Source organism: Pipistrellus kuhlii, unplaced genomic scaffold (assembly GCF_014108245.1).
Source record: "Pipistrellus kuhlii isolate mPipKuh1 unplaced genomic scaffold, mPipKuh1.p scaffold_m20_p_2, whole genome shotgun sequence".
Taxonomy (NCBI): domain Eukaryota; kingdom Metazoa; phylum Chordata; class Mammalia; order Chiroptera; family Vespertilionidae; genus Pipistrellus; species Pipistrellus kuhlii.
Window position 1 is genome coordinate 160,215,305 of NW_023425515.1, and position 25,971 is coordinate 160,241,275.

The following is a 25,971-nucleotide window of genomic DNA, read 5'->3' on the forward strand; positions in this document are numbered from 1 at the left end:
AAGAAGCAGCCTTCACTCCTTCAGTCCAAATTCTGCATTCGTCAGGTAGTCTTCAATTGTGGGAACACCGTGCCCACAATCTGTCTTTGCTTCCAAGAGGAGGGAGGAGCCGGGACTGGTTTAGCTCAATGGATAGAGCGTCGGCTTGGGGACTGAAGGGACCCGGGTTCGATTCCGGTCAAGGGCATGTACCTTGGTTGCTGGCATATCCCCGGTAGGGGGTGTGCAAGAGGCAACTGATCGATGACTCTCTCTCATCGATGTTAGAAAACTCTCTGTCTCTCTCCCTTCCTCTCTGTACAAAAATCAATAAAATATATTAAAAAAAAAAAAACACAAAAAAAAAACAAAAACAAAAAACTTAAACTTAAAAAAAAAAAAAAAAAAAAAAAAGAGGAGGGAGGAGTCCATAAAACTAGGTTTCAAAGCAGATATGTTTTTTCTTTAGTAACCAGGGATGGGGATCTTAGTCATAGACACAGTGGGAGAAAAAGGAAATGTTTTATTTAGATAAATTAAGATGGTTGTATTACTGATATGAAATAAGCAAAGTTCAAATCAAGCCATGGAAACCTTGAATTCACTCCCCAAACAGAACCAAAACTGCTTATACATTACCAAAATAGCTTCACTAAAGCAAAGTAGATTGACATTTCTTAATGTGAAAAAACAACAAGGTAGGTTAGGTTCATATAACAAACAATACACGCTCTATAAAGTCTCAGGAATACCCAAATGTGTTCTGGTTTGGATACGAAAGCAGGGACTGCATCTAGCTGGTGTTGGTAAGCAAGCCAATGAGGTGTGTAGCAAACGAAAGCTGTCACTAAAAACAACTCAACAGCAGGCCATTATGAGTATGAGCCCATCACAGCCAGAATCTTCAACTGTGACCGGCAAGACCAGCGGGGGCGCCGCCAGTGTTCTGTCCAGCAACATAAAGTGAGGAAACACCAGTGGGAGGGACAGTAGCCAGTAGGTGAAGAGTGTGTGTTCTTCAGCTTTGCTGTTTGAGGCACATTCCTAAGTGCCAGGCCCCTCTCCGCCCTTAAGATAACATCAGAGTCAGCTCTAAGCTGATTCTCTCTACTTTTGGTTCTTTTCTTCCTGCAAAACACTTTTGCCCTTTAAGTAAACATTATATCAGAATGTACAAGACAAAAAAAGGACCAGAAGCAGTGCTCTGGGTAACTTGGGAAAGGCAGCATTAGGAGCTGCCAGAGTGGAAAGGTCCAAGTAACTGAAACCAAAACCCAAACCCAACTCATCACTACTGCTGACCTTCATTTCAGAGCTGAGAGGCGGCAGGCGAGGCTTGATTATAGTTTAAGACAATTTACAAATAAAAATGCCAAATAAACACTGAACAATAGGTTTTTGAGGCTCTTCTTAGACCAATGAATCTGCTCAACTTAGAACAAAGGAGTTCAAGGTGCCCTAGTTCTGCCTGGGAGATAGGGCACTTCCCCAGGCTGTGTGACAAGGATAGTCTTAAGTCTGAGAGGGTAGCAGGAACACCTCTGCCAAATTGGGTAGGGGGAGAGGATGGCACTATATACCTGGCTCAGGGATGATGCCAGCCAGACATACTTGAGGTGAAAATGGATGATAAATCAAACTAAACTAAATTAAAAAATGATTCCTCCATGATAGCTCTCTGATGCAAAAGGAAAGTACATACAACAAAGAGTTAAGGTGTCCTCAAAGTATATGCCTATGAATAAGAATTTGAAACTAAAAAGGACAAGCTACATTAACCCCAAGTATATTTCATATAAATCAGTTCTCAAAAAAATACCTTCCAGGTAGACATACTATTTATGGTACAGTATATACAAATATAGCAGAATAATTCAATTTATTGCTAGAGTGTTATTTGGTTGTTACAAAATCCGTTAGGGTATATATATTAAAAAAAGGGGGGGGGGCAGGGAAGGCAGCCAGAAGAGTACTCTTCAAGTTACCCAAAGTGCTAATTTTATATTATATTTTAACCTTTCCAAGAAAGTGAAATAGCTTGGATGGGCAAGGAAAAAAAATTTTTTTCTTTTTAAAAGAAAGAGAAGCATAAGCCATATGAGGTAAGCAGACACATTCATGGGAAAAGACTTCATCTTGCTTTAACTAAAATTTAATATTTCTAGAAAAAAAAAATCAAGGCTAGCCTACACCAAGCTGAATATCATATAAAGAAAAAGCAAAACAAAACCAGCCCTTAAATAGTTAAGGATGTTTGGCTGCATCCTCGGCTAACTGGGCTACTTGGACAAAATTAAAATGGAAATGAGCTCCACTAAAGAAGTTGGTCCACGAAAGCTTCTCTAGTTTCTCCCTGACGTGGCCTACAGCACAGTTAAGTTTTGCAATTTTTTTTTCCTTTTGTGTTGTTCAGAGACTCTTTCTGAGAACAACACAGCACAGATAGCATGGAGGTATAATTCCTTTCAGTTCAGGGTCCTGTAGTCCCAGGCTATAGAAGTATTTAAAGGGAAAAGTATTGCACTTGCTTGCATTAGGTCGGAAAACACTTGCTACCATCATGTAAAGCTCAATGTCCCAGGCCTGTCTGCTATGTTTGGCATCCTCTGGACATAAAGCTTCCAGCTACTTCTGACTTGATAACCATGAAGAAACTTAGTATGTTCCCAACTTTTATGGCCTTATCCCCCAGAGGAACATATTAGGTTCTTGGTTAGCCCCCAGGTGAAATCTCAGAGTTTCTTGGGTCAGAGTTAGAGGCATAGCTCTCTTCTAAAGCTCCTGGGAAGCCAGGCTGAGCCAGTGGACAGGGACTTCAGCCCTGCCATCCAAAGGTGGAAGTCAGCCACAGCTTAAAGAGAGACGAGTGTGTGTGTGATAATCCTGCTCACTCAGGGAGGGAAATATAGCTCCCCACTGGATAACTTTTTATGTCCATAAACCCTGAAATAGGATAAAAAAATAATAAAAATGCCAAGAATACTTCTCTGGTTCACTGATTGAAATTAGCTAAGAGGACAGAAACAAAGAGATAGATCTTACTATCCTGCACCTGGAGGCTATGCTGTCCCCAATATCTACTCCCTAAATATATTCCTCCGGCCACCAGGCAAAACTCCACGGTAGCACCTAAAGGAGATGCCTGAAGGAGACATGGGCCTAGTTTTAGTCGCTACCAAATCAAATTAGCGATTTTTGACAAGCCATTTGCTCATGTCCTGTTTCAAACCATTCCTCCTAACTTCCCACAAAATATGCAGAACTCTTCTTTCATTTTAAATCTTTATAAACAGAAAAAGCCTATCTTTTAAAGGAGAGACATTTTTCTGAGTCTGAATAAAGTGCAGCTAATTTAAGGCAAATTTATGTGACATATAAAAGGTGGCTTATTCTCACTATATATACATTTTCTAGTTCTAAAAGATAAAGTTTCCTTCCCTCAAAAAAGGAAAGAGAAAGAAAAAAGGGATTGACTTTTATTCTAGCAATTTTAGAATTAAGATCTTACTGGTTTCAGGAAATCATAGATTTCTGAATATCTTAAGTAAAATGATCTTTCTTAAAAAAGTAACTTTTATATAGCTTTTTCAAACAAGTTAAAAGATTGCAATGTGTCTGCTACAATAGTTTGGAGGATTGGAGGACTGATAGATAAATAGAAGGGGTGTTTTTGTTATGTGAGTAGTTACTAGGTAGCCCAGGGTATATATCCATTTCTAAATATGTCCAATGAGGCTAGACACCTACAGCTGTTCTTAGCTCCAGGAATGAGTATCTTCCATCTCCATCAGCATCAAACTCCCTCAAACTCTCTGGTGCTGGCATAGTAGAGCCTAACAAGTTCCAAATTTCCTGGTAGGTTAGCTCCCCATCCATGTTCTGGCCAGTCTTGTGGAATAAATCCTGAAGATCTGTCAAAAAATTGCAAAAAGTGTATATGTTTATAAATATAGCTAAATTTAGTTAACAGTTTAAAAAATAGCCTCAACTGGATGTAAAGCATTAAAAGAAAGCTATTTTGCAGACTCTGATTCCAAAAGGTAAAGATTAGAGTATCACTAAATCAGAAAGACTAATTCTTTCTTGATCCTTGAGAGAAATACTGTATGGCACTATCCTCCTAAAACAGAAGAAGTGATAGATAATCACAGGAGAATAAAATAGGCCTTTTCTCTGTCCAGGGCCTTCCTTTAGGAATTTTCAGATTTTATTCTTCTGTTGAAGGGGTGAAAAGGACTATACAGGCTTAAAGAGATAATTGTCAGAAGCTTTGTTTGTAAAATAGACTCTGGCATTTTGTCAGTTAAACAGAGTTATCATGTGATCCAGCAATTACATTACTAGGTATATATTCAAGAGAAATGAAAACATATGTCTACACAAAAACTTGTATACAAATGTTCATAGCTACATTATTCCTAAGAGCCTAAAAGTAGAAACAACCCAAATGGCAATCAATTGATGAATGGAAATACTAAGTGTATTCATACAATGGAATATTATTCAGTCATGAAAAGGAATGAAATATATTACATGCTGAACCATGGATGAACCATGGACGAACCTTGATAACATTATGCTAAATGAAAGGAATATAATGCAAGAAAAAAGTATATATAAGGTCATATATTGTATGATTCCATTTATATGTGAAATATACAAAACAGGCAAATCCAAAGAGACAGTGGTTGAGAGATTAGTTGTCAGGGCTGGGGGAAGGGAAAAAAGGGAATGACTGTTCAATGGGTACAGAGTCCTTTTGGGGATGATAAAAATGTTCTAGAATTAGTGTGATGGCTACACAAATTTGTGAAAATACTAAAAAAAGCACATTGAATTATACATTTTAAAAGAATGAATAATATGGTATGTGAATTATTTCCCAACTAAAAACAACCAGGGGCAAAAGTAGGTTTACAGTTGTTTGTATGGCAAATCTATAATAATAAAAGCGTTAATATGCTAATTAGACTGAATGTCCTTCTGGAGGAAGTTGGTGCTGCAAGGGAAGCCTGGGTTCCAGGTGCCTGCTGGAAGGAAGGCCTACTATTGTACAAATTTCATGTATTGGGCCTCTAGTAAAATAACAAATTAATAAAATAATAAACTCTGTGTCATGTACTCACAAATATGTTTTTACCCTCTCTGTATATCTCTTTAAAGCTACATCTATTCCAGTTAAGAGAGCTAAGAGAGAGAGAGAGCAATAATACCTGAGTGAGGATATTTTTTTCATTGATTTCTAGAAAGAATGGAAGGGAGAAGGTATGGGAGAAGAAGGAAAAACATTGATGTGAGATAGGTGCATCGATTGGTTGCCTTCTGCATGCGCCCTGACCCCAGATAGGGGATTGAACCTGCAATGCAGGTACATACTCTTGACCAGGAATCAAACCCCTGACCCTCTGGTGCACAAGCTGATACTCTAACCACTGAACATGCTGGCCAGGGCTATATCTTCTTTTTTATTTCTAAGATAGCATTTGGGCCAATAAGGTTGGAGAATGTCTATCAACAGTTTCTTCTTGTGCTTTCTCAAGGACCCCATAAGGGAACACTCATTTAATTAATAAATAATTTAAAAATTATCATTTTTTTAAATTTATTTTTTTGCATTTTATTTGGTAATTACTAATGACATATCTTCATGCTCATTGATTCTTTCCTCAGCTATGTCCAAAGTATTACATATGTTTCCTTTTTCCCCCACTGATCTCTCCCTGGATGCTCCCACCCCCCAGAACATGCCCTCACCACCCGCTGCTATTGTCTGTGTTTATTGGTTATGCTTATATGCATGCATACAAATCCTTTGCTTGATCTCTTACTCACACCCCCTTCCCTGCCTTTCCTGAGGCTTGATCGTCTGTTCGATGCTTCTATGTCTCTGGATCTATTTTTGTTCATCAGTTTATGTTCATTATATTCCACAAATGAGTGAGATCATGTGATATTTATCTTTCTCAAACTGGCTTATTTAACTTAGCATATTGCTCCCCATGTCCATCTATGCTATTATAAATATAAGAGTTCTTTCTTTTTTACAGCAGTGCAGTATTTCATTGTGTAAATGTACCAGTTTTCTAATCCACTCATCTGTTGATGGGCACTTAAGCTGTGTCCAAATAGGAGGGCCAATTATTTACATAACATTAAAAAGGACCTGAGCCCTGGCTGGTGTGGCTCAATGATGAGAACATTGGCCTGTACACCAAAAGGTCTTGGGTTCCTAGTCAAGGGAATGTGCCTGGATTGTAGGTTTGAACCCCAGCTCCTGGCCAGGACTGAGGCAGGAGACAATCAATCGATGTACCTCTCTCACATTGATGTTTCTCTCTCTTTTTTTGTCCCCATTCCCGCTTCCCTTCCACTCTCTCTGAAAAGCAATGGAAAAAACATCCTTGGGTAAGGATTAACCAAAAAATGAAATAAAAAAGACTTGGACTTGATTATGTCCCTATTGAATGACTTAGTAGATTTAGTCTCTACTATCAGAAGATAGTCAATGAGGCTTATGTTTCTATAAAAAATCTTCCTAAATTCCTTTCCTTTCTTCATTTATGCAACTTCACTCTTAGATTCAATAGGCCTCTGGCTGTTTGGTACTTAAGAAGAATAGTAATAATTTGAAGGGGAGAAACAGTTGCAGTGCAAGGTCTAGTCCTTCAAGGAGTTGTAGACAAGCTTCTGAATAAGGGCCTAGTTTCACTCTTAAGATAGTCTTAGCAAAGCAGCTAAATAAAAGTCTTGAAAGCTAGAAAAGCAGGTGTGATGCTTGTTCTCAATGCCTGCCACCAAGTGGCTAGCTGAAAAATCTTTTATTGTGTGTGTACTAGAATATGAAGCATAAGTTAATAAAATGTGCTATGTACTTGGTAGAAGTACTTCAATAAAAATCTAATTGCTGTTCCAGATCATTTCAAAAGTGTAGCCATTCAAAAGCATGTAAAATCTGTTAGGTACAAATGTTAAGATGGCTTGTTTTTAATCTGCTCTTAATAGATTTTCAACTCCATTCATTTTCATCAATTCTTGAAGTAATAATGGAGAGTAGAAGGCAACTTGTATTGACAATAAACACAACTTAACATTATCCCATCTCCCCAGAAAACAGAAAGAAAAAAATTGCAATGGGAAAAAAAAATAATTGCATTTAAATGGCAAAATAAATTTAGGTCTTCTATGCTTCAACTGTAGCCTGTAGAGAACTCATTCACTTAACAAATATTCATGTGTACCAGCCACTGTGCTAAGGGCTAGGAGTGAAGTTAAATTTTATGTCTCCCGAGGAAATTACAACAGAGTGATAGGTATTAAACAGAAGAGGTCATATACAGAAAGAACCTTATCTGGTCCTGGGAGGTAAGGAAATGTTCCCTCGTGGAATGGTATCTAAGCTGAGGTGAGGAGCCAGGCAAAGGCAATGAACAGGAATGGGGTGATTTTTCCAGGCTGTTAGCAAATGCAAAATCAGGAGACCCAAATGTCACAGTGAGGGACAGAATATTCACTGTTGGGAGTAATGTAATACTTTTCTAAGAATCATATCCTTTTTACTAATGTTTATCTTACTGGTTTTCAGCTAAAGGACTCCTCATTTTTGGAGGGCCCTGACAAATAGGGTCAACTTTTACTTTTTTTTCTAATCTTACAGTATTTATTATGTTTTCTTGTTTGCCTTCTCCACTAGACTTTTATATCTGTGAGGAATGTGAGACTCTATCTTATACTGTATTGTTATTGCTTAGCACTGGGTATAATTAGGTACTCAATGAATGAATGAAAACTCTAAAAACATTACCAGAGAGATAATATAGTGCATTGGTTAAGAGTGTAAACTTTGGTGTCAGACTGCCTTGGTATGAATTTTGCCTCAATTAATTATTTGCTGTGTGGACTTAGGCAGTTTCCCTATTAGTAAAATGAGTATCATACATGAATATTTATGTTCTCTGGATTGTTAAACAGTATTATATAATACAAATGTATATAAAATATTGGCCCAAATTTATATATATTTCTTTTTCTTGCAAGTTAAAAAAATGAGGAATTTATAATTTTGAACATTTCCCTTATTACTCCATGGTATACAAATTTACCTTTGATGCTAGCAATTCCTGGTATGGAGACAGATCTTAGCTGGGCTGTTTTCTCAATATCATCTCCAGGAGATTGTGGAAATTCTGGAAGTGCTGATGGCTTTGATGTGAAACTCTGTACTTGCTCTGTAACAAATACACATGGTTTTAGTTATTAGCAAGTCTGACACCAAGTTAAACCAGCATTGAAGGTTATCTCTTAGGATAAAGGCATATATACTTAATTTAAGAAAAATTGTGACAAAAAAAACCCTACTGAATCAAAGAAGATACATCTGGTAAGGGGTTAATATCCAAAATTTGCAAAGAGGTTATACAACTTAACACCAAAAAAACAACTAACAATCTAATTAAAAAAATGGGTAGAGGGCCTTAATAGACACTTTTCCAAAGAGGACATATAGATGGCCAATAGACATATGAAAAGATGCTCAATATCACTAATCATCAGAGAAATGCAAATTAAAATCACAATGAGATCACCTCACACCTGTCAGAATGGCTATCATGAATAAATCAACAAAAAACAAGTGTTGGTAAGGATGTGGGGAAAAGGAAACCTTTTGCATTGTTGGTGGAAATGCAGATTGCTGTAGCCATTATGGAAAACAGTATGGAGATTCCTCCAGAAATTAAAAATGGGCCCAGCAATTCCATTTCTGGGTATATATATATTAAAAAAAAACACCCCCAAAACACTGATTTGAGAAGATATATGCACACCTATGTTCATTACAGGGTTATTTTTAATAGCCAAGATATGGAAGCAACCCAAGCGCCCATCAATACAAGACTGGATAAAAAAGTTGTGGTACATATATACGATGAAACACTACTAGGCCATAAAAATAATGAAATCTAGTAATGTCACAGATGGACCTAGAGCAGTGATTTTCAACTGGTGTGCTGCAAAAAAATTTTAAAATATGAAATAACTGACCATTTAGTGAGGGGCACCGATCTCTTCTCCCTTAGATTATAAAATTAAAAACAAAACGAAAACAGCCAACACAATAATAGCTGTCTGGTGTGGATGCCCTGCTTGAACCATGAATATGTAGGTCATGTACTAGTAATAGAGTTGCACCTTACTGGTCACATCGCATAATAAGGTTGATTAGTTAATTAGTGATATCAGAAATCTTTATATACAAGTATAGGCACCTGTTTTTTTCAAAAAAAATCACTTTGGAGTAAAAAGAATACTAGATTATTCTTATTCTTATTCTTATTCTTATTATTACTAGAGGCCCCTTGCAGGAAGATTCCTGCAATAGGGTTTCCTGCTGCAGTCTCTGCAGCCCTGCAGGCTTCTCTCCCTTCTCTCCACTCCGCCTGCTTCCTTTCCTTCTCCACTGCCTCACTTGCTTGCTTCTCTGCAACACTTGACTTCTTTCACTTTTGTCTCTGCTCTGGCTTGGATATGCAAATTAACTGCCATATTGGTTGGGCTAATTTACATATTCAACCTGATTGGCTAGTGGTCAATTTGCATGTTTCTCTTTTATTAGCGAGGATTATGTAAATAAATCAAAATTATATCTATTTTTTGGTCAGATTGGCAAAAAATATTTTTTGTTGTGTTGCAGAATTTTAGTAATTAAGATTACTAAAATTAGTGTAATTAGTTTAAGTGTGCTATGAATGAAAATGGTTGAAAAATCACTGATATAGAGGGTATTATGCTGTGAAATAAATCAGGCATAGGAAGAGAAATATATGATTTCACTTATATGCGAAATCTAAAGAACAAAGTAAATGAACAAACAAAGCAGAAACAGACTCATAGAGAAAACAAAGAAGATTGCCAGAAGAGAGGGGGTTGGAGAGGTGGCTGAAAAAGGTGAAGGGATTAAGAAGTACAAATTGATCATTACAAAAACAGTCATGGGAATATAAGTTCAGCATAGGGAACACAGTGAATAATATTGTAATAACTATGTATAGTGCCAGGTGGGTACTTGAAATATATGTAAATTACATGGTTGTCTAACCACTATATTGTACATCTGAAATTAATATAGCATTGAATGCCAACTGTAATTGAAAAATAAAATAAAAACAGAGAATTAAGTAGCACAGTGACTGAATGAGTTAAAGGCATAAACTCAACATGTTTAGGGCTAAGTGAACATCAATCAATATTATACATTAAGGTTTAAAACTGTGGTCTCTGGCATGGCTCAGTAGGACCTGTGGTCTTATAGCACCAGCACATGTTTAAGATGTTAAGAGCTTAAGTTGCAAGTGAAAACAGCATTGGATATTTGATATCCTGAGAGCTGTGCTATGAGCAGATCAGGGGTATATGCCACCAGACGAGCTGGTGCTAAAAGATTGCTATGATACAGTTGTGTAGCAGACTGCTAGGACAAGGCCTCCTGTAGTCTGTATCCCACCCTAAAAAGAACAGAGAGGTTGTATTGCTTTCTCAAAAATAAAAAATACTTGTGGGGGGTAGGGGTCAAAGCCAACATAGTCCAATGCCTTAGGATTATGTCCTCATAGAGCTTAAACCAGTGGAGGTTGATATATCTGCCAATATTGAGTAGGTATGTCCCTACCTAAAGCCAAGGGCCTTTCCAATTCAATGATCCCATCATCATTTGTTAATGGTATTTCAGAAGGACTAATAATTATTTTAAAGTAAATTTTATGAACTTAAAAATTGAAAAGACTTCCATAAACATTTAGCTGCTTTAATACATGCTATGACAGTAATGTTTGTTTGTTTTTTTTTGCCTATAATTGGATGCAGACAGCATGGAGAAGTCTATTTCCAGCTAAACATTACCCTTCTTCCCTTAATAGACTGGAGTACAAATCATGTACCAAATGGGCTTTTGCTAAATGAAAGCAAAGTGTATCAGCTTCATCTCGGTGCGCTCAGGCATCATTCACTGGGTTCGATCAGTCCTGCCGAAACACCTTTCCACTCCATGTGGGAGGCAAGCTGCTCAAGCCTGCGTGAAATATTCAGAAGCCAGCCCTGAATATCTCACCTTCATGGGTGGTCTCTGGAGGCCTGTTGCTCTCAGGCTTGTTGGAGAGAGCACTGATCAGCTGTAGTTTCTCCCTTACCTTGGATACCTGAGAATCTGAACTATCTTCTTTCTGTCCAAAATAAAGATCACAGAGGTTTAACGCGGAAGCAAGACTTCATTTGATTCTTTATTATATTCCCAACGCCTGCCTATTTAGCATGTAGTGCTTGACCCCCAGGAGGTTCCCTATCAGTACAGGCAATGAAGGAATGAATCAACATATACTAGAGATATCTTCAGTACTCAGTGTTGATGAGGGCCTAGCTGGATTTGAGCCTAGACTATTAAGGGAACATTATGCTAGAGATGATCTGATTCACTGTGAACATTTGGCTGATGGGGGAAGGCATGCCTGTGTCAGCAGTAAAGGAAATGCCCCCTTGCTCAGGTGCCTCTACGACACCTATTTCCTAAATGAGTAGCATATTGGTTTCTAGGAATGATTTCACACTAACTAAATAATTTTCCTGAATATATTACTTCACCTTGTGACTAGACCACTTTAGGTAGAGTTTTATGTTCTTATCACATTAAAAAAAAAGCAACCAAACCACAAATATTCCCCTGATCTTCCTTCTCTCCACTCATGGTGATCATTCAACTAGTGGCAGGAACTGTATGAACACGAAGAAGAAGCTCTAATACTTCTAATTCAAAGTCTTATTTATTATCTTTTTAAAAAACTTTTTACCTTATACCCTGCCTCATCTCCAGGATAATCTAGAGTCCCATATAAAAATAAATTTAATTATAAAAAGAGAAGTCTGGTTTCTATGAGGCCTGTTTCTAACTAGGGTGAAAGGTCCTGATCCTGTGCTTAATTAGAATATCAACTCATTACATGTTTGTTTTGTTCAATATATATTTAATTATTTCTCTGTTGCCTTTATTTCTATACTGTTAGTATATAGATCACTCTTGGTTTATTTAGTAAAAGGCGAAAGATTTATGCGGTCTGAAGAGAAACCATAGCATGGTTGATTTAGGAAGTTAATATATGGGCATATATACCTAAAACTTGGTCCTAATTGCTTGAAGAATTTATGCTAAGAGAAATGGCATGTGGTTAGGATGCTTAGATGAGGCGGCAGAAAGGGATTCATATTGAGATAATTAAAAAAAACAAAGGATCTAAAAGTAAAGCTAATAAATTTAGGTAAAAATGTGTACTAGCTGTATTTTATTCTGATACCCTAAGACTTTCTTTTCTGGGATATCAGAGTATATCACAGATTGCTTATCTTGTAAATAAAACAGAAAGGTACAAGGAGAAGGGAACTGGCTGAGGCTTAAATGGATTATACATGTTTTGAGACTGCAATCTATCTATCTATCTATCTATCTATCTATCTATCTATCTATATATAAAAGGCTAACATTCAAAGGGTCCCCTTGGGAGTTTGACTGGGAGACCAGGAGTTCAATTGCTCGCTATGATGTGCACTGACCACCAGGGGGTGGCACGGAACATAGCGGGTCATCAGCGGCAGTGGCAGTGGGGTGCTGAGAGAGAGAAGGAAGGAGGAGGCATGGAGGTGGGAAACCTGATTGGCCCTGATTGCTGGCCAGGCCTCAGGACCCACCAGTGCACAAATTTTGTGCACCAGCGCTCTAGTTTAAAAATAAAAAATATTTTTTAGGTTAGACAATGTTTTTAAGTTATCTAAGCCACTGTTCCCCATCATTAGTACATTTAACTTCCTGTCTTAGCTTAAAAGTCATTTCCTTAGAAAAGCCTTTCTCATCTCTGCTAATGCCCTCATCATATCTTATACTTTTCCTGTCTAGCATTTATCACACTCATGATTAATTATCTGTTCAATTACATGTTCATGATTTTCTGACTAATGGACTTTGAGCTCCACCAGAAGAGGGTTCATGTGTCTAGCCTACTCAGAATGGTCACCCCAGCTCCTGGCAGAGTGCTTGGCACAGGGCAGGTGCCTGATAAACTCTTCACTTATTCAATATACTAACTGTCTTGAAGTTTTAGCAAATTAGACTAAAGTGCTCCCTTTGAGAAAGCAGCAGCAGTTCAAAAGCACAAAGATGCAGATGTGTTTATCTTTATGTCAGAGCAAGCTTCCTGTTATTTACCTTTATGCTTTGAGTTTTTAATGTATCTATTCTGCTGGTCACCTGATGCAAAGACTCTCTTTTCAAAGTGGCAGCTCTATCACCTATCTTAAAGGGTAAAAAGAACAAGAGAAGATTAAAGGCAAACATTAAAACTTACACAATATCTAGCACTTTTTAAGCAATTTGGTCAAACTTATCTTAAAAAAATCTCACAACACTTTCAGTGGAAATACCAGAAGAATGAGAGAAGAGGGGGAGAAAGGCCACCAAGATACAAAGCTGAAAATGGTGCTTAGTCTAGTTGATTCATTCAAACTTTAAAACTTTGAAGTATAAAAAGCGAGAGAACTTTAATCTAGAAGCATGTTGAGATACTAGTAGAAGAAGCAGTAAGACAGACCTTACTATTAACAATTTCCTGTTCTGGAGAAAAATAAAGTGGGGAGGAGAGGAAGAATAGGGGAAGTTTGGGAAGGTAAATTTTCACAATAAGCCTCGAAAACCTTAGAGGTCTTGAAAGAAACCAAGATGGCGGCATAGGGTAGACACCTGAATGCAGCCTACCACAACAAATTTGAATTTAGAACTGAAAAACAGGGGAGGCATTGCCCTGAAGCGCCAGACGGCTGACTGAGAGGAGGCTCTGCCATCTGGGAAGGAGAGAGAAGGCACGCTGAACCTCAGGAACTGTGAAGGTACGGAGAACTGTGTGCGCGAAAAGGCGCTGGCTTAATCCCGGTGCGGAGAGGAAGGGCCGGACCGAGATTGCTGCTGGCTTACTCCCTGCACGCAGAGAGGGCGGGCCGGGCTGAGTTCGCTACTGGCTTACTCCTGGCGCGGAGAGGGCGAACAGCTAACACGGCTGGCTTTCTTGTCCGAGAGGAAAACAGAATCACCCTATTGCTCTGATAAATGGCCCCAGACAGGGAGAGGCCAGACTGTCAGGCAGTGGGCAGAGATCTTTTGGAGGTGTGTGAAGCCAGAGGCCATTACTGCGGGACTTGGGGAGGAGCTGAAGGGAAAACAAAGTTTGTCTGCACCAACCCGAGACTCCGCCCTACCTGTGGCTGAGCACAGAAGCTCTCCCAGAGGCTGGCTTTCTCTAAGGAGGGACTTGCAGGAATCCAAAGCTTGTCTGCGCCTTTACCAAAGAGGTGCGCGCACCTGCAACCAATCTTCCAAAACTCTCCACGAACAGGACTTTTCTAAGGCGAGACTGACAGGGAACCAAAGATTGTCTGCGCCACCCAGAGACCCCGCCCTATTCAAGCAGAGTACGGAAACCCTCCTAGCTGAGACACTGCTGATCCTCACAGCCAATTGGCTTGGAGATCAACGCTTCCCAGTGATACCAACAATAAGCAAGGCTTAACAACAAGACTGCACACACAGCCCACAAAGGGCTACACCAAGACTGTCCACTGCAGGTAACTGGGAAGGCTGTGCTACTGGGCTCTACCAGAACACATAGCACACAAAGCTATTCCATCAAATCAGGGAAACAACTAAAATGCAGACAAGAAGAAGGACACAAAGGAAGGAGATGGAGGAAAAGAAAAGATTGGACATTGAGTTCAAAACTACAGTTATAAGGTTATTCAACAATATCCTAAAAAAGGCCGATAAAATAAATGAGACCTATGAGGATATGAAAAGTGAGCAACTAGAAATAATAAGGGATCAACAAGAAATGAAGAAAACATTGTCTGAAATAAAAAATATTATACAAAGTCCTAAAAACAGACTGGAGGATCGCAAGAATCAAGACAAAGATTTAGAACACAAAGAGCCAGAGGACACTCCTCTGCAGAAGGGAGAAGATAAGAGAATCCAGAAAGTTGAAGACAGTGTAAGAAACCTCTGGGACAATTTCAAGCGAACCAACATCAGAATTATGGGGATTCCAGAAGAGAGAGAGCAAGATACCGAAAGAGTACTACAAGAAATAGTGACAGAAAACTTCCCCCACCTGGGGAAAGAAATAGACTTACAAGTCCAGGAAGCCCGCAGAACCCCAAACAAAAGGAATCCAAGGAGGACCACACCAAGACACGTCATCATTAAAATTCCAAGAGCAAAAGACAAAGAGAGAATATTAAAAGCAGCAAGAGAAAAGCAGGTAGTGACCTATAAAGGAGCACCCATAAGATTGTCAGCTGATTTCTCAACAGAAACCATGCAGGCCAGACGGGAATGGCAAGAAATATTCAAGGTGATGAATAATAAGAACCTACAGCCAAAAATAATCTACCCAGCAAAGCTATCACTCAGAATCAAAGGACAGATAAAGAGCTTCACAAATAAAAAAAAGCTAAAAGAGTTCATCACTACCAAACCAGAATTATATGAATTGCTGAAGGAGGTTATTTAGGAAGAGGAAGAAGATAAAGCTAAAAAATTATGATCAACAAATACACAGCTATCAACAAGTGAATCTAAAAACCAAGGGAATTTAAAAATCTGATGAACAATATTAACTGGTGAATATAATAGAATCAGAGGTATGGAAGGGGAGTGGACTGACGATTCTCAGGGAAAAGGGGAGTGGGGGTGCGGGAAGAGACTGAACAAAAACTGTGCACCTATGGATGAGGACAATGGGGGATGGGGAAAGGACAGAGGGTGGGGTGGGAACCTGGTGAAGGGGAGCAATTGAGGGGGGGAAGAGGATCACATTTGTAATAATCTGAACAATAAAGATTTATTAAAACAAAAACAAACAAAAAAAAACCTTAGAGGTCTTTTACTCATCAAATCATCCAAAATTCCTAGTCCCTGTTTAGTTAAGCAGAGTTCAAAGCAAGACTCCCTTTTGCAGTAATTAATCTTTGCAGATTTGTAGTCAATTACATATCCCTGTAAAACAGAAGAGGGACAGTCTTACCCCACCCTCCAAGCCTCCAGGCAACCTGCCAACGATCCAGTATGACAGAGCCAGTTCAAACACTGCTTTCTATGTGCCAGAATTTGACTATATTTGTGGGGTTTTTTCTAGTTTTGGTGGTTACTTAAAATCACAGTATAATTTCCTATACTTGGTTTCCATTTCTTTATATATGCCTATATCTTTGCTGTATGAAATCTTTAAAGGTGAGGCTTGCAACTATTAAAAAAAATCCACATGGATCCCAGCCAAAGTAAAGTTGATTAAAGAAACACAGAATAGCAGAAACCAGTTTGGCTCAGTGGTAGAGCGTTGGTCTGCGGACTGAAAGGTCCCAGGTTCGATTCCTGGGCATGTACCTTGGTTGCGAGCATATCCCCAGTAGGGGGTGTGCAAGAGGCAGCTGATCGATGACTCTCTCTCATCGATGTTTCTAACTCTCTCTATCCCCCTCTCTTCCTCTCTGTAAAAAATCAATAAAATATATTAAAAAAAAAAAAAAGAAACACAGAATAATGTGAAAACTAGTAAACCACGTGGACAGCTAGCATTGGTGACTTAGTAGGTCATCCAGTTTCCTCACATGTAAAATGAGAAGCTGGATTCAATGATCTCTTAAATTGAGGAGCTGGCCAGTTCTGATCTGTTTTAAATGGCTTTCCTGATCTTATATGCAAAAGTATAAGTGCAGATGGAGCAGGGTAAATCTGAAAGTCAAGTTCTGGCTTAGTGAAATGACAAAAAATTCTTCAGTTATTGCCACTGACTTTGCTCCTACCCTTTAACAACTTAAAAAATATCAAGAAAACCTCACTTAGAAACATGTGCCAGAGCTTCCCTGCCAGATGGGTCACTTGTAACATAATAGGAGGCTTATCATCTCTGCCAACAACTTGTCCTGAGCCCTGGGCAAGCAACTAAACCTCTCTACATTTCCGTTCCTAATCAGGACCAACACCGACTGTGCCACGCACATCACAGAGCTAGTGTAGGATTAGAGGATTAAATATAATACAAATGTGTAGCCTCTCAAATATGCCAGAAGACTGTGTTCTGAAAAGGTGGTGGAATGTCAGCCACGTACAGACAAAAGACACTGCGACACAGACACGTCACAAAAGATCTGAAAAGATTTATGATGCTAACGGACAGGTTCGCTTGCTCATGGCAACCAAATCTCTTTCTACCAAGTTGACTCTCTGGGTAAGATTACTAACAGTCTCATTCATCCCCTCAAATTTAAGGTCATTCTGCCTCATGTACCCCATGAGGGCACTGTTTACCTCCTCTAAAGAGTTGTGGAGGTACAGGATATTCTGGAGTGGAAATAAATTAAGTTGTGGAATCCAGCTAAAGATGTATGCTAGACAAGCAGGCCAGCAGCACTGAACAACCATTATTATGTCAAGTTGTGGAAGTAAACTCCTTTTCCTGGTTTAGACCATTGATCGTCTGTCTCTGCTTTGTCCCTCTACTCTAAATTGCTCTCAGTTTACTCCCTCTGGAATTGTTTGGCCTCAGTTAGACAGGAGGGGGAAAGAGAAGAGGACTACCTACATGATTCACTCTCTGGTCCCAGGAAGCTGAGAGGTTGGGAATTGATTTCCCAATGTTTACCTCACCTGCTGGCAGGAAAGCTTGCTGGGTTATTAACCGAAACATCTATTTGCCTAATTTGTCAGAAAAAAACTACCTTAGGAACAATACCAATTACTGAATTGGCTCATGTAGCAAAACTATAACAAGTAGTGCATTATTTAGTACAAGACTCAATTATTTTTATTGACATCCTTTAGTTACTGATTACTACTTAAATAGAAATGATGACTATAGGTTTTAAAGGGCATTAGACTCAGGACAGGAATTATTCTTAGTGAAGATTTCCTTTATTTTCTTCAATATGATTCTGAACTCAATATCCTTTTTCTTCTTTGTTTTAGTCTTTTGAGAATCTTAACTTTGTAAGGATATGCTTTTTAACATTATTAGAATTTACTGTGACTCAAAACAGCCATCACTCTGAGTTAATGTGCTATCCATCCATCTTTAACTTGCTCAGATTGCTGTTTTTCATAAAGAGTTTCAGAATATTCTGGTCATTCTATGTCTTTCAATCTTTCAAGATGTGAAAATAAACTTACTCCACTGATTGACATGCAGGGGGAAAAGCACAGATTGCTAAACAAGAGATAGGACAGCATCTTGGATCCCTATCCAACCCCTCTCTGGTCAGCTCTCACACAGGCACAAATATGCATGAGATGTCAGCTGAGGAACCACAACACGAAGCACAAATTACTCTGATTGCTCCAGAATCTACTGTGGTCACAGGAAGGTAAGCCAGATACAAAAAGTACCTGTTTCATATTCTTGCTGTGGGATTTATTGTCAAGTTCTGATGGAGCTGAAGGTGATGGAATAATCTGGCTGCTTCTACTGGTCTCCTTCATAGAGTACTGATTCTGTTAACAGGAATGGAGATTAGTATAGGCAATAAGTAATTACTAAGCCTACTTAGCCATCTGCCATGATCTCGGAACATTCTAGCTTCTCACTGGGGCTTCCACAGATTCATCAACATGGGGGACAGATCTAGGAATGAGTGGATAAGCTAGGGAGCTTTTGTACACCTTGAATAGTCCCAATTTCAAGTTCATATAACTCATCTCCACAGCATGACAGCAGAGATTGTGCTATCCTTTTCAGCCTTCATAAATCCTGAATGGAGCCGAATACCCATTAGGAGATGAACTCAGGCCTCCAAATAACTGTAGACAGCTTACATCTGCACAGTGTGGAGAGACATTTGAAAACAACCCCTGAGCACTGCAGGGGTTGTTTGTTTCACTTATCTGTGTTGTGTAACAAATCATCCCAAAATTTTGTGGCTTAAAAGAACTGTAATTTATTCTTTCTCAGAATTCTGTGGGTTGTATAGGCTCAGCAGGGTGGGGATATTCTGTTTCACATGTTGTAGGCTGAGGTCACACATATGGCTGCATTCTATTGGGAGCATGAACATCCAAGATGGCCTTTCATCCTCTGGAGCCCCCTTCACATGGCCTCTTACCATTCCCTAGTTTAAGAGCCCTGCCAAATTCTGGGCCCACAGAAAAGTGAGAAATAATAAAGCGCTGATTTAAGCCCTAAGTTGTGGTGTGATTAGTTATGTAGCAATAAACAATGGAGACACCTCCCTACTTTCCTTTCATTCTTTTCCATTTTCCTTCCTCCCATTCCATCCCCGGGTATCTTATTTCAGTGTCTCCTGCAGCACATTTGCAAAAGACTGAGGCTCTTAATTCTATCCACCTTAATTGCTTATTTTACAGATTGTAAAAATAACAATATATACTGATTACTGTATCTTTTTTAAAGGTGCATAGTAGGGTCTGTTTAGACCACATGTGTCAAACACAAGGCCCGCGGGCCAAATCTGTCCCGCCAGGCCTTGCAATGTGGCCCGCACCGCGCTGTCATCACTGCACTCCGCTGCGTTTAGATCACAATGACAGTTTATGACTGTTCAGTAAACCATTTGGCCCGCGATTTAGGCTGGATTTTAGATTTTAGCCCCTTCTCTGATTGAGTTCGACACCCCTAGTTTAGACAAATGGAAAGTGGGTATCTCTACTATTACTGCTCAGAAAAGAGGAGGCAGGAGAGTGCTGACTTTCCATAGTGCTCGTAGATTTCCTTACCAGGTCCCTCTGTAGTAACTCCATGGCTTTCTTGTGTTCATCCACAGTTTTCTGTATTGCCTCCACAGCAAGATGGACACTGTTTAAAGTATTGCCAATGGAAGCCACGCTCTGAACATAAACATGTAGTAAGGTTAGTGTTTTTTCCTTTTTAAAAATTTGTATTAGTTTTATTAAGAGGTACCTGATATACAATAACTGCACATGTTCAAAATGTAACTTTTGACATACATACACCCGTGAAAGTATTAACATAATCAAGATAATACACATCCATCACCCCCAAGTTATCCCTGTCCCTAGTCAACCACTGATCTACTTTCTATCACTACATATCAATTTGCATTTTCTAAATTTCATAGAGCCCTAACCGGTTTGGCTCAGTGGATAGAGCATCAGCCTCAGACTGAAGGGTCCCAGGTTTGATTCCGGTCAAGGGCATGTATCTTGGTTGTGGGCACATCGCCAATAGGGGGTGTGCAAGAGGCAGCTGGTTGATGTTTCTTTCCTTCATCGATGTTTCTAACTTTCTATCCTTCTCCCTTCCTCTCTGTAAAAAAAATCAATAAAAATATATGTAGAAAAAAAATAAGAAAATAAATTTCATAGAAAGAGAGAAGCAGAATGTACTTTTTAAAAATGATAACTTCTTTCACTTAGTACAATTATTTTAAAACTTACCTATGCTGTAGCTACTCAGCATATAGCTGGGTGGCATTCTGTTGTATGGATATATTGTAGTTCATTTCCCTGTTGATGGGCATTTAGGTTGTTTTCAGTGTTTGGTTATTACACATAAAGCTTGAACAAACATTCATGTCCATGTCTTTATGTGGGCATATATATATATATATATATATATATATATATATGCCTAAGTGACTGTTATGACTAGTTGGTAGCTATGATGTACACTGACCACCAGGGGGAAGACGCTCAATGCAGGAGCTGCACCTTGGTGGTCAGTGTACTCCCACAGCCAACCTCCTGCAGTTGGTCAACATCCCGAGGTCCCTCCCTCCAGCTGGTCCCTATTGGCCCCAATCACTGGCCAAGCTGAGGGACTCCAGCAGTGCACAAATTCATGCACCAGGCTTCTAGTATGCTTATAATTACAATACCTAGAAGGTGAATGGCAGATCACATGGTAGATGTATACTTAACTTTTAAAAAACTGCCAAACTGTGTTCTAAAATGTTATACCATTTTGTATTCCCAGTAGCAGTGTATGAAAATTCTAATTACTTAATACCCTCAACACTGGTATCTGCAATTTTAGCCATTCTAACGGGAGTGTATATATCATTGATTTCATTTTACATTAAACACCAATAAATGGAGGTCAGTGTTTTTAATTATTTCAAATATTTTCAAACTATGAATTTCATGTAGCTTATACTGACACAATTAATAGGGGGGGGGGGGAAATCTCTATATATAAAAGTCAAAGCTATCTCATGACCAGACAACCGAATGGTTGCTATGATGCACACTGACTACCAGGGAGCAGACACTCAATGCAGGAGCCGCCCCCTGGTGGTCAGGGTGCTCCCACAGAAGCAGTGCAGCTCATCTCGGCTGATAAGATGGTTGCCAGACACGGGGCTCATGCCAGTGAGCACAGCTGCAGCAGGGTGCTTCTCCTGGGAACACTTTCCCTGTGTGCCTTCCCTTATGTGCCTGAGTATACTGAGGTTAGGTATTTGAGATGAACTACCACTTCAAAACTGAGCCACTTGTAACAGAAGTAGTGTCTGACATTATTAATGCACAAATTTGCAAAGAGACACCAACACATTGGGTAGAAGTCTCTGAGCTGGAATGTTATCTATGCAAGCTCTGTTATTACAGACTCCTAACTGGCTGTATGTATGATCCCATCAGGATGCAAGAAGATAGTAAGTTCTTGTTTGGTATTCTCGATAACTGCAAAGTGCCTGGCTCTGGAAGAAGCTCCACAAACGTTTACTGAATTGATGAATGCAAGAATAAACCAGTTTCCTTCACTAATGCTAGACTCCCAGAGTCGCTTTTGTGCTAAAGGCTACAGAGGCCTATCTTTTTCCCACTTGGCACCTGGAAACAATGGCAAGAAGTATTCGGCCTCATCAAAGTTGTCCCTACTTTTGTATTTAAAGTTATAAACAGATGACATTATTGGACAAATAGCAAACTATGGAGACGGAGCTTACAAGTGGAGTGACTATAAAATGGCAAGTTTTGTTTCTGTTTTTGGCTTAGGAAGTTCTCCTTTGTGGAGAAAATTTATATATTTATAGAGCCTGGCATGTAATCAAAGTTATCACATACTAAATTTGAAAAGTTATAGACTAGATTTGACTCCCTTGCTCCAGAATCGATTCTTATATTTCCTGCTGGAGGGGCTGATGTTGCTTGTGTTCCAAGTAGGCCCATTCTTCTTCCTGTCCACTCTCCCCATCCAGCTCTAAAGATCCCTATCTATTACCCATCTGCTTGGTCACTGCCTCCTGCTCTAGGCCTGAATCTTAGGGATCAAAAAAACCCAGACATTCCAAATTATTGTTTGCCTAAGGCATATATTGAATAAACTGCCTAGAGCAGGGGTGGGAAACATCCTGCCCTCGCACCATATAACCCCAAGAAATCATTAGGTCTGGCCTTGCCAAGGCATTAGGGGTGAGTTAATTAGATGTCTGCCCAAATATAGTAGGCTAATTTTTAAGTTGATAATTTTGTATGGCCCTCAAATGATGTTATAAATATCCAAATAGCCCTTGGCAGAAAAAAGGTTCCCTACCCTGGCTTAGAGGATGTGCACCTTTACTTTTATAAAACAACATACATTGTTTACCAAAATGATTTTTACCATTTTTATTCCCAGCAGGAGTTTTCTTTGCTAACACTTATCAAATCCTGAATTTTAAATGTTTGCAGTTCTTCAAATTACCTTTCTAAAAAATAAATGGTAATATAAAAGTTAACAATTTAGAGCAACTCTTATATACAACTGGTCTGCTTTCATGAAGACAAAGTGGATGATGAATCAAAAAGGCAAATGATGAGCTGGGACCGGTTTGACTCAGTGGATAGAGCGTCGGCCTGCGGACTGAAGGGTCCCGGGTTCGATTCCGGGCAAGGGCATGTACCTTGGTTGCGGGCACATCCCCAGTGGGGGGTATGCAAGAAGCAGCTGATCAATGATTCTCTCTCTCATCGATGTTTCTAACTCTCTATCCCTCTCTCCTCCTCTCTGTGAAAAATCAATAAAATATATTAAAAAAAAAAAAAGAAAAGGCAAATGATGAAAAAAGAACCCCCATATGTTAACATAGGAGTCCCAGCATAGCAATCCTGGGACTTGGAGAACCAAATAAAAAGGTGCAAAGTCACATAAACCAGAGCTAAAGTCACCTGTTGCAAATTAAACGCCCAACTAATCAGACCAAAAAAGATACTTTAAAATCTTTAGGGCACAGTGGTATGCTCTATTACTGCCCTCCTGAAGCAGATGATTTCAAATGTTGGGTTTTCAAAGAAAACATCTAAGAAGCTAGAATTACAGCAGTTGGTTAATCTCAGTGTCTATACATAGTACTTACCTTCTGAAGTCCCTCTACAGTAGCAGGCAGACTAATTAAATCTGCTGCTGATTTAATGTTGGCTTTGAGGTGGTTTACCGCAGAATTCAACAGAGAAATCTGAAAGGAAGAGGAACAAACAATGAAAACAGAATTTGCACAGTGGATTCTTCCTTCACAGTCTCTACATTTGATGCTGATGTCAAGGCACCCTTCGATTTTATGCACTTCTGTAATCCAGACATTTCACCTTATTCAGCTCATTCTTGAACAGATTGGAGATTGGGGAGGCAGCGATAATACCCCTTCTTTCCCTGCCCAATTTAAACACTAGTGCCAAAGAGAGAAAGGCAATTATTCTTTACTTTAACTCCTGGCAGCTACAAAATGTAAAAATCTTAAAGTACCCAAAAGATGATTGTAATAGTGATTACAACACAATCCTTCAACAAAAGGACAGAAAGAAAGCTAATGATCAAAGATCCCTGAAGGATTTCATTTCAGTAAAAAAATAAAACCTTAGTTATTTACTGAACTTTTGTTCCTGCCCAAGTGGGAACATATAAAGTAAAAGCCCATCATCACAAAATACAGTCTATAGAAACTGTACCCTGCCAACTTGAACAGCACTTTCAACTACTTGGGAATTTAGTTTTGGTTTAACAATGTGATTAATATTTCAAACTCAATAGCTCAACCAAAGCACTACTTTGTACCCTGAAGTTTCTCAATAAATACCCAGTGACTTGTGGACTGATGTACTAAATGTATTAAAATAGGAATTGAATCAAAATAAAATGTCTTCCCTTTTACTATTAGGGGTAGAATTCTACACAGCTGGACTTCTCTCTTATATGGGGGCTGGGGGAGCCTGTATAATACTCAATTTCAGGCTGCATAGATCATATTCTAACAACCTTGCAGTGTGGCTCAAACATTCTTGGAAGACTCCTGGTTCCATACTGCATTCCTATCCCAAAAGCGAGAATGAGGACACAAATATACCAACAGCAATTATATTCAGAGGGTCACAGAATAGCCACTAAAGTTTCCATAAAAACAAAGTAAACCTGATCCCCTACTCTTTACTTCAACAAATGTTTGGCATCTCCGTGTCAGGTTCTGCTGCAGGCACTGTGGAGATAGTGGCAAACAAGACCATGAAGTTTTGCTTTCATGGAGCACCCATCATAGTAGGTGAGAGAAAACAAAGAAGGAAAGTATCAGATAATAAGGTCTATGTAAAGAAATTAAGCAGAACTCCGGGGTGAGCAGCAGTGTACTCTGAACAAGGAGTCCAGTAAGGAACCTGGGAACTTAGATTCTCTTTTTCTTCTTTCCCTTTGAAAGGAAAATGTTCAAGGATACCAAGCTACTTTTACTCATTCATTACTGCAATAAATATTTGTTGAGCCCTATTTTATACCAGGTGTCAGTGATCTTTTGGAGTTTACATTTTAGTGCAAGGACACAGACAATGTTATATGAGATAGTGGTATATGTTAGGAAAAAATGAAAATAAGGCAACTTGATGAGTGACTGGGTAGCGACTTTATATTGGATGATTAGAAAAAGCCTCTATAAAGAGATGGCATTTAAACAGATCTAAATAATAAGAAATTAATCAGACATAAATAGAATGAAGTGCATCTGAGGATAGAGGGAACTTGCTGGGGTAAAGGCCCCAGTGCAGGAGAGCGCTTGGCATATCTGAAGAACAGAAAAAAGGCTGGCAGCAGAAGCACAAAATATGAGTGAGAAAGGGGGAGGGAAGGGAGAGGTGGAGGCAGGGAGGTAGAGGGTCTATCCCTCTATGGAAGGGAACTAACATTAAATAAAGTACTAAATGTGATAATAAAGTTCTAAGAAAAGAACATCAGTGCACGCTGAACTGGACAGAATTCATGGAAGTAGGACTCCAATTAGACTCTGATGGAAAGATTTTATATATAAAAATAAAACAGGTATTCTTTTTAGGTTAGAAGGGTGAGTGTGACATTGGGTAATAGGTAGGGAGCAATAACATTAACAGGCCCAGGAAAACTTTTTCTGTATGGCAATTCTCAAAGTGATGATGATTTATTTACTTGTGTAATTATTTGTTAAGTTTCTCAAGAATAGTAAAGGTCTTACAAATGGCCAGTATGGCTGGCTAGCAGTTACTATTTCTCCCCAAACCAGAGGAGCAGCTGAAAGCCGATGCTAGCAGATAAGGTGAGGTACTGTTTCACTTTTCCCCATGCCCCAAACTCTAGGCTTGGGTATCAGCTGCCTCACTCAAAGAGTTTACTCTGGAGAGCTGACCATTAATGCTCTAATTACCAAACATCACCTAGGACTTCTTACTCACTTATAAGACCTGGACCACACTTTCTTGCATTCAGCTATATTCCCATAAACTGCAAAGCTGGATTTCATCTCTCAACATTTCTTTCTTTTGAGTGGAATAATGCCAAAATCTATGGAAAACTGCAGCAAAGCTACATGGGTAACTAGAATGGAGACAAGGGTCTCCCTCTATTATCACTGGGACTGCTCTAGGATGTCAGATTGGATTCAAGCATTACAGAATTTATTTCTGATTCAAAGAGTCTAAAAAAAAGTTGCATTAAGTAGAAACCATTA

The 25,971-nt window shown here is 39.1% G+C and overlaps 1 protein-coding gene across 7 annotated transcripts in view; it reads right to left on the minus strand.

Annotated features, from left to right (window-relative positions):
- Positions 1-488: 488 nt before the first annotated feature.
- EFCAB14 (EF-hand calcium binding domain 14) overlaps positions 489-25,971 on the minus strand; it is a 43,303-nt gene continuing 17,820 nt past the window's right edge. For 2 of the 7 annotated variants that reach the window (XM_036448037.2, XM_036448036.2), the window contains exons 4-10: positions 23,368-23,466; positions 19,787-19,897; positions 18,443-18,547; positions 13,220-13,306; positions 11,081-11,192; positions 8,079-8,204; positions 489-3,890 (exon numbers count right to left, since the gene is read on the minus strand). In XM_036448037.2, the coding sequence (XP_036303930.1) occupies positions 3,715-3,890; positions 8,079-8,204; positions 11,081-11,192; positions 13,220-13,306; positions 18,443-18,547; positions 19,787-19,897; positions 23,368-23,466 (816 nt within the window). In that variant the 3' untranslated portion in view covers positions 489-3,714. The remainder of the gene's footprint in view (positions 3,891-8,078; positions 8,205-11,080; positions 11,193-13,219; positions 13,307-18,442; positions 18,548-19,786; positions 19,898-23,367; positions 23,467-25,971) is intronic. The other 5 variants (XM_036448041.2, XM_036448040.2, XM_036448039.2 and 2 more) reach the window with 4 other exon arrangements.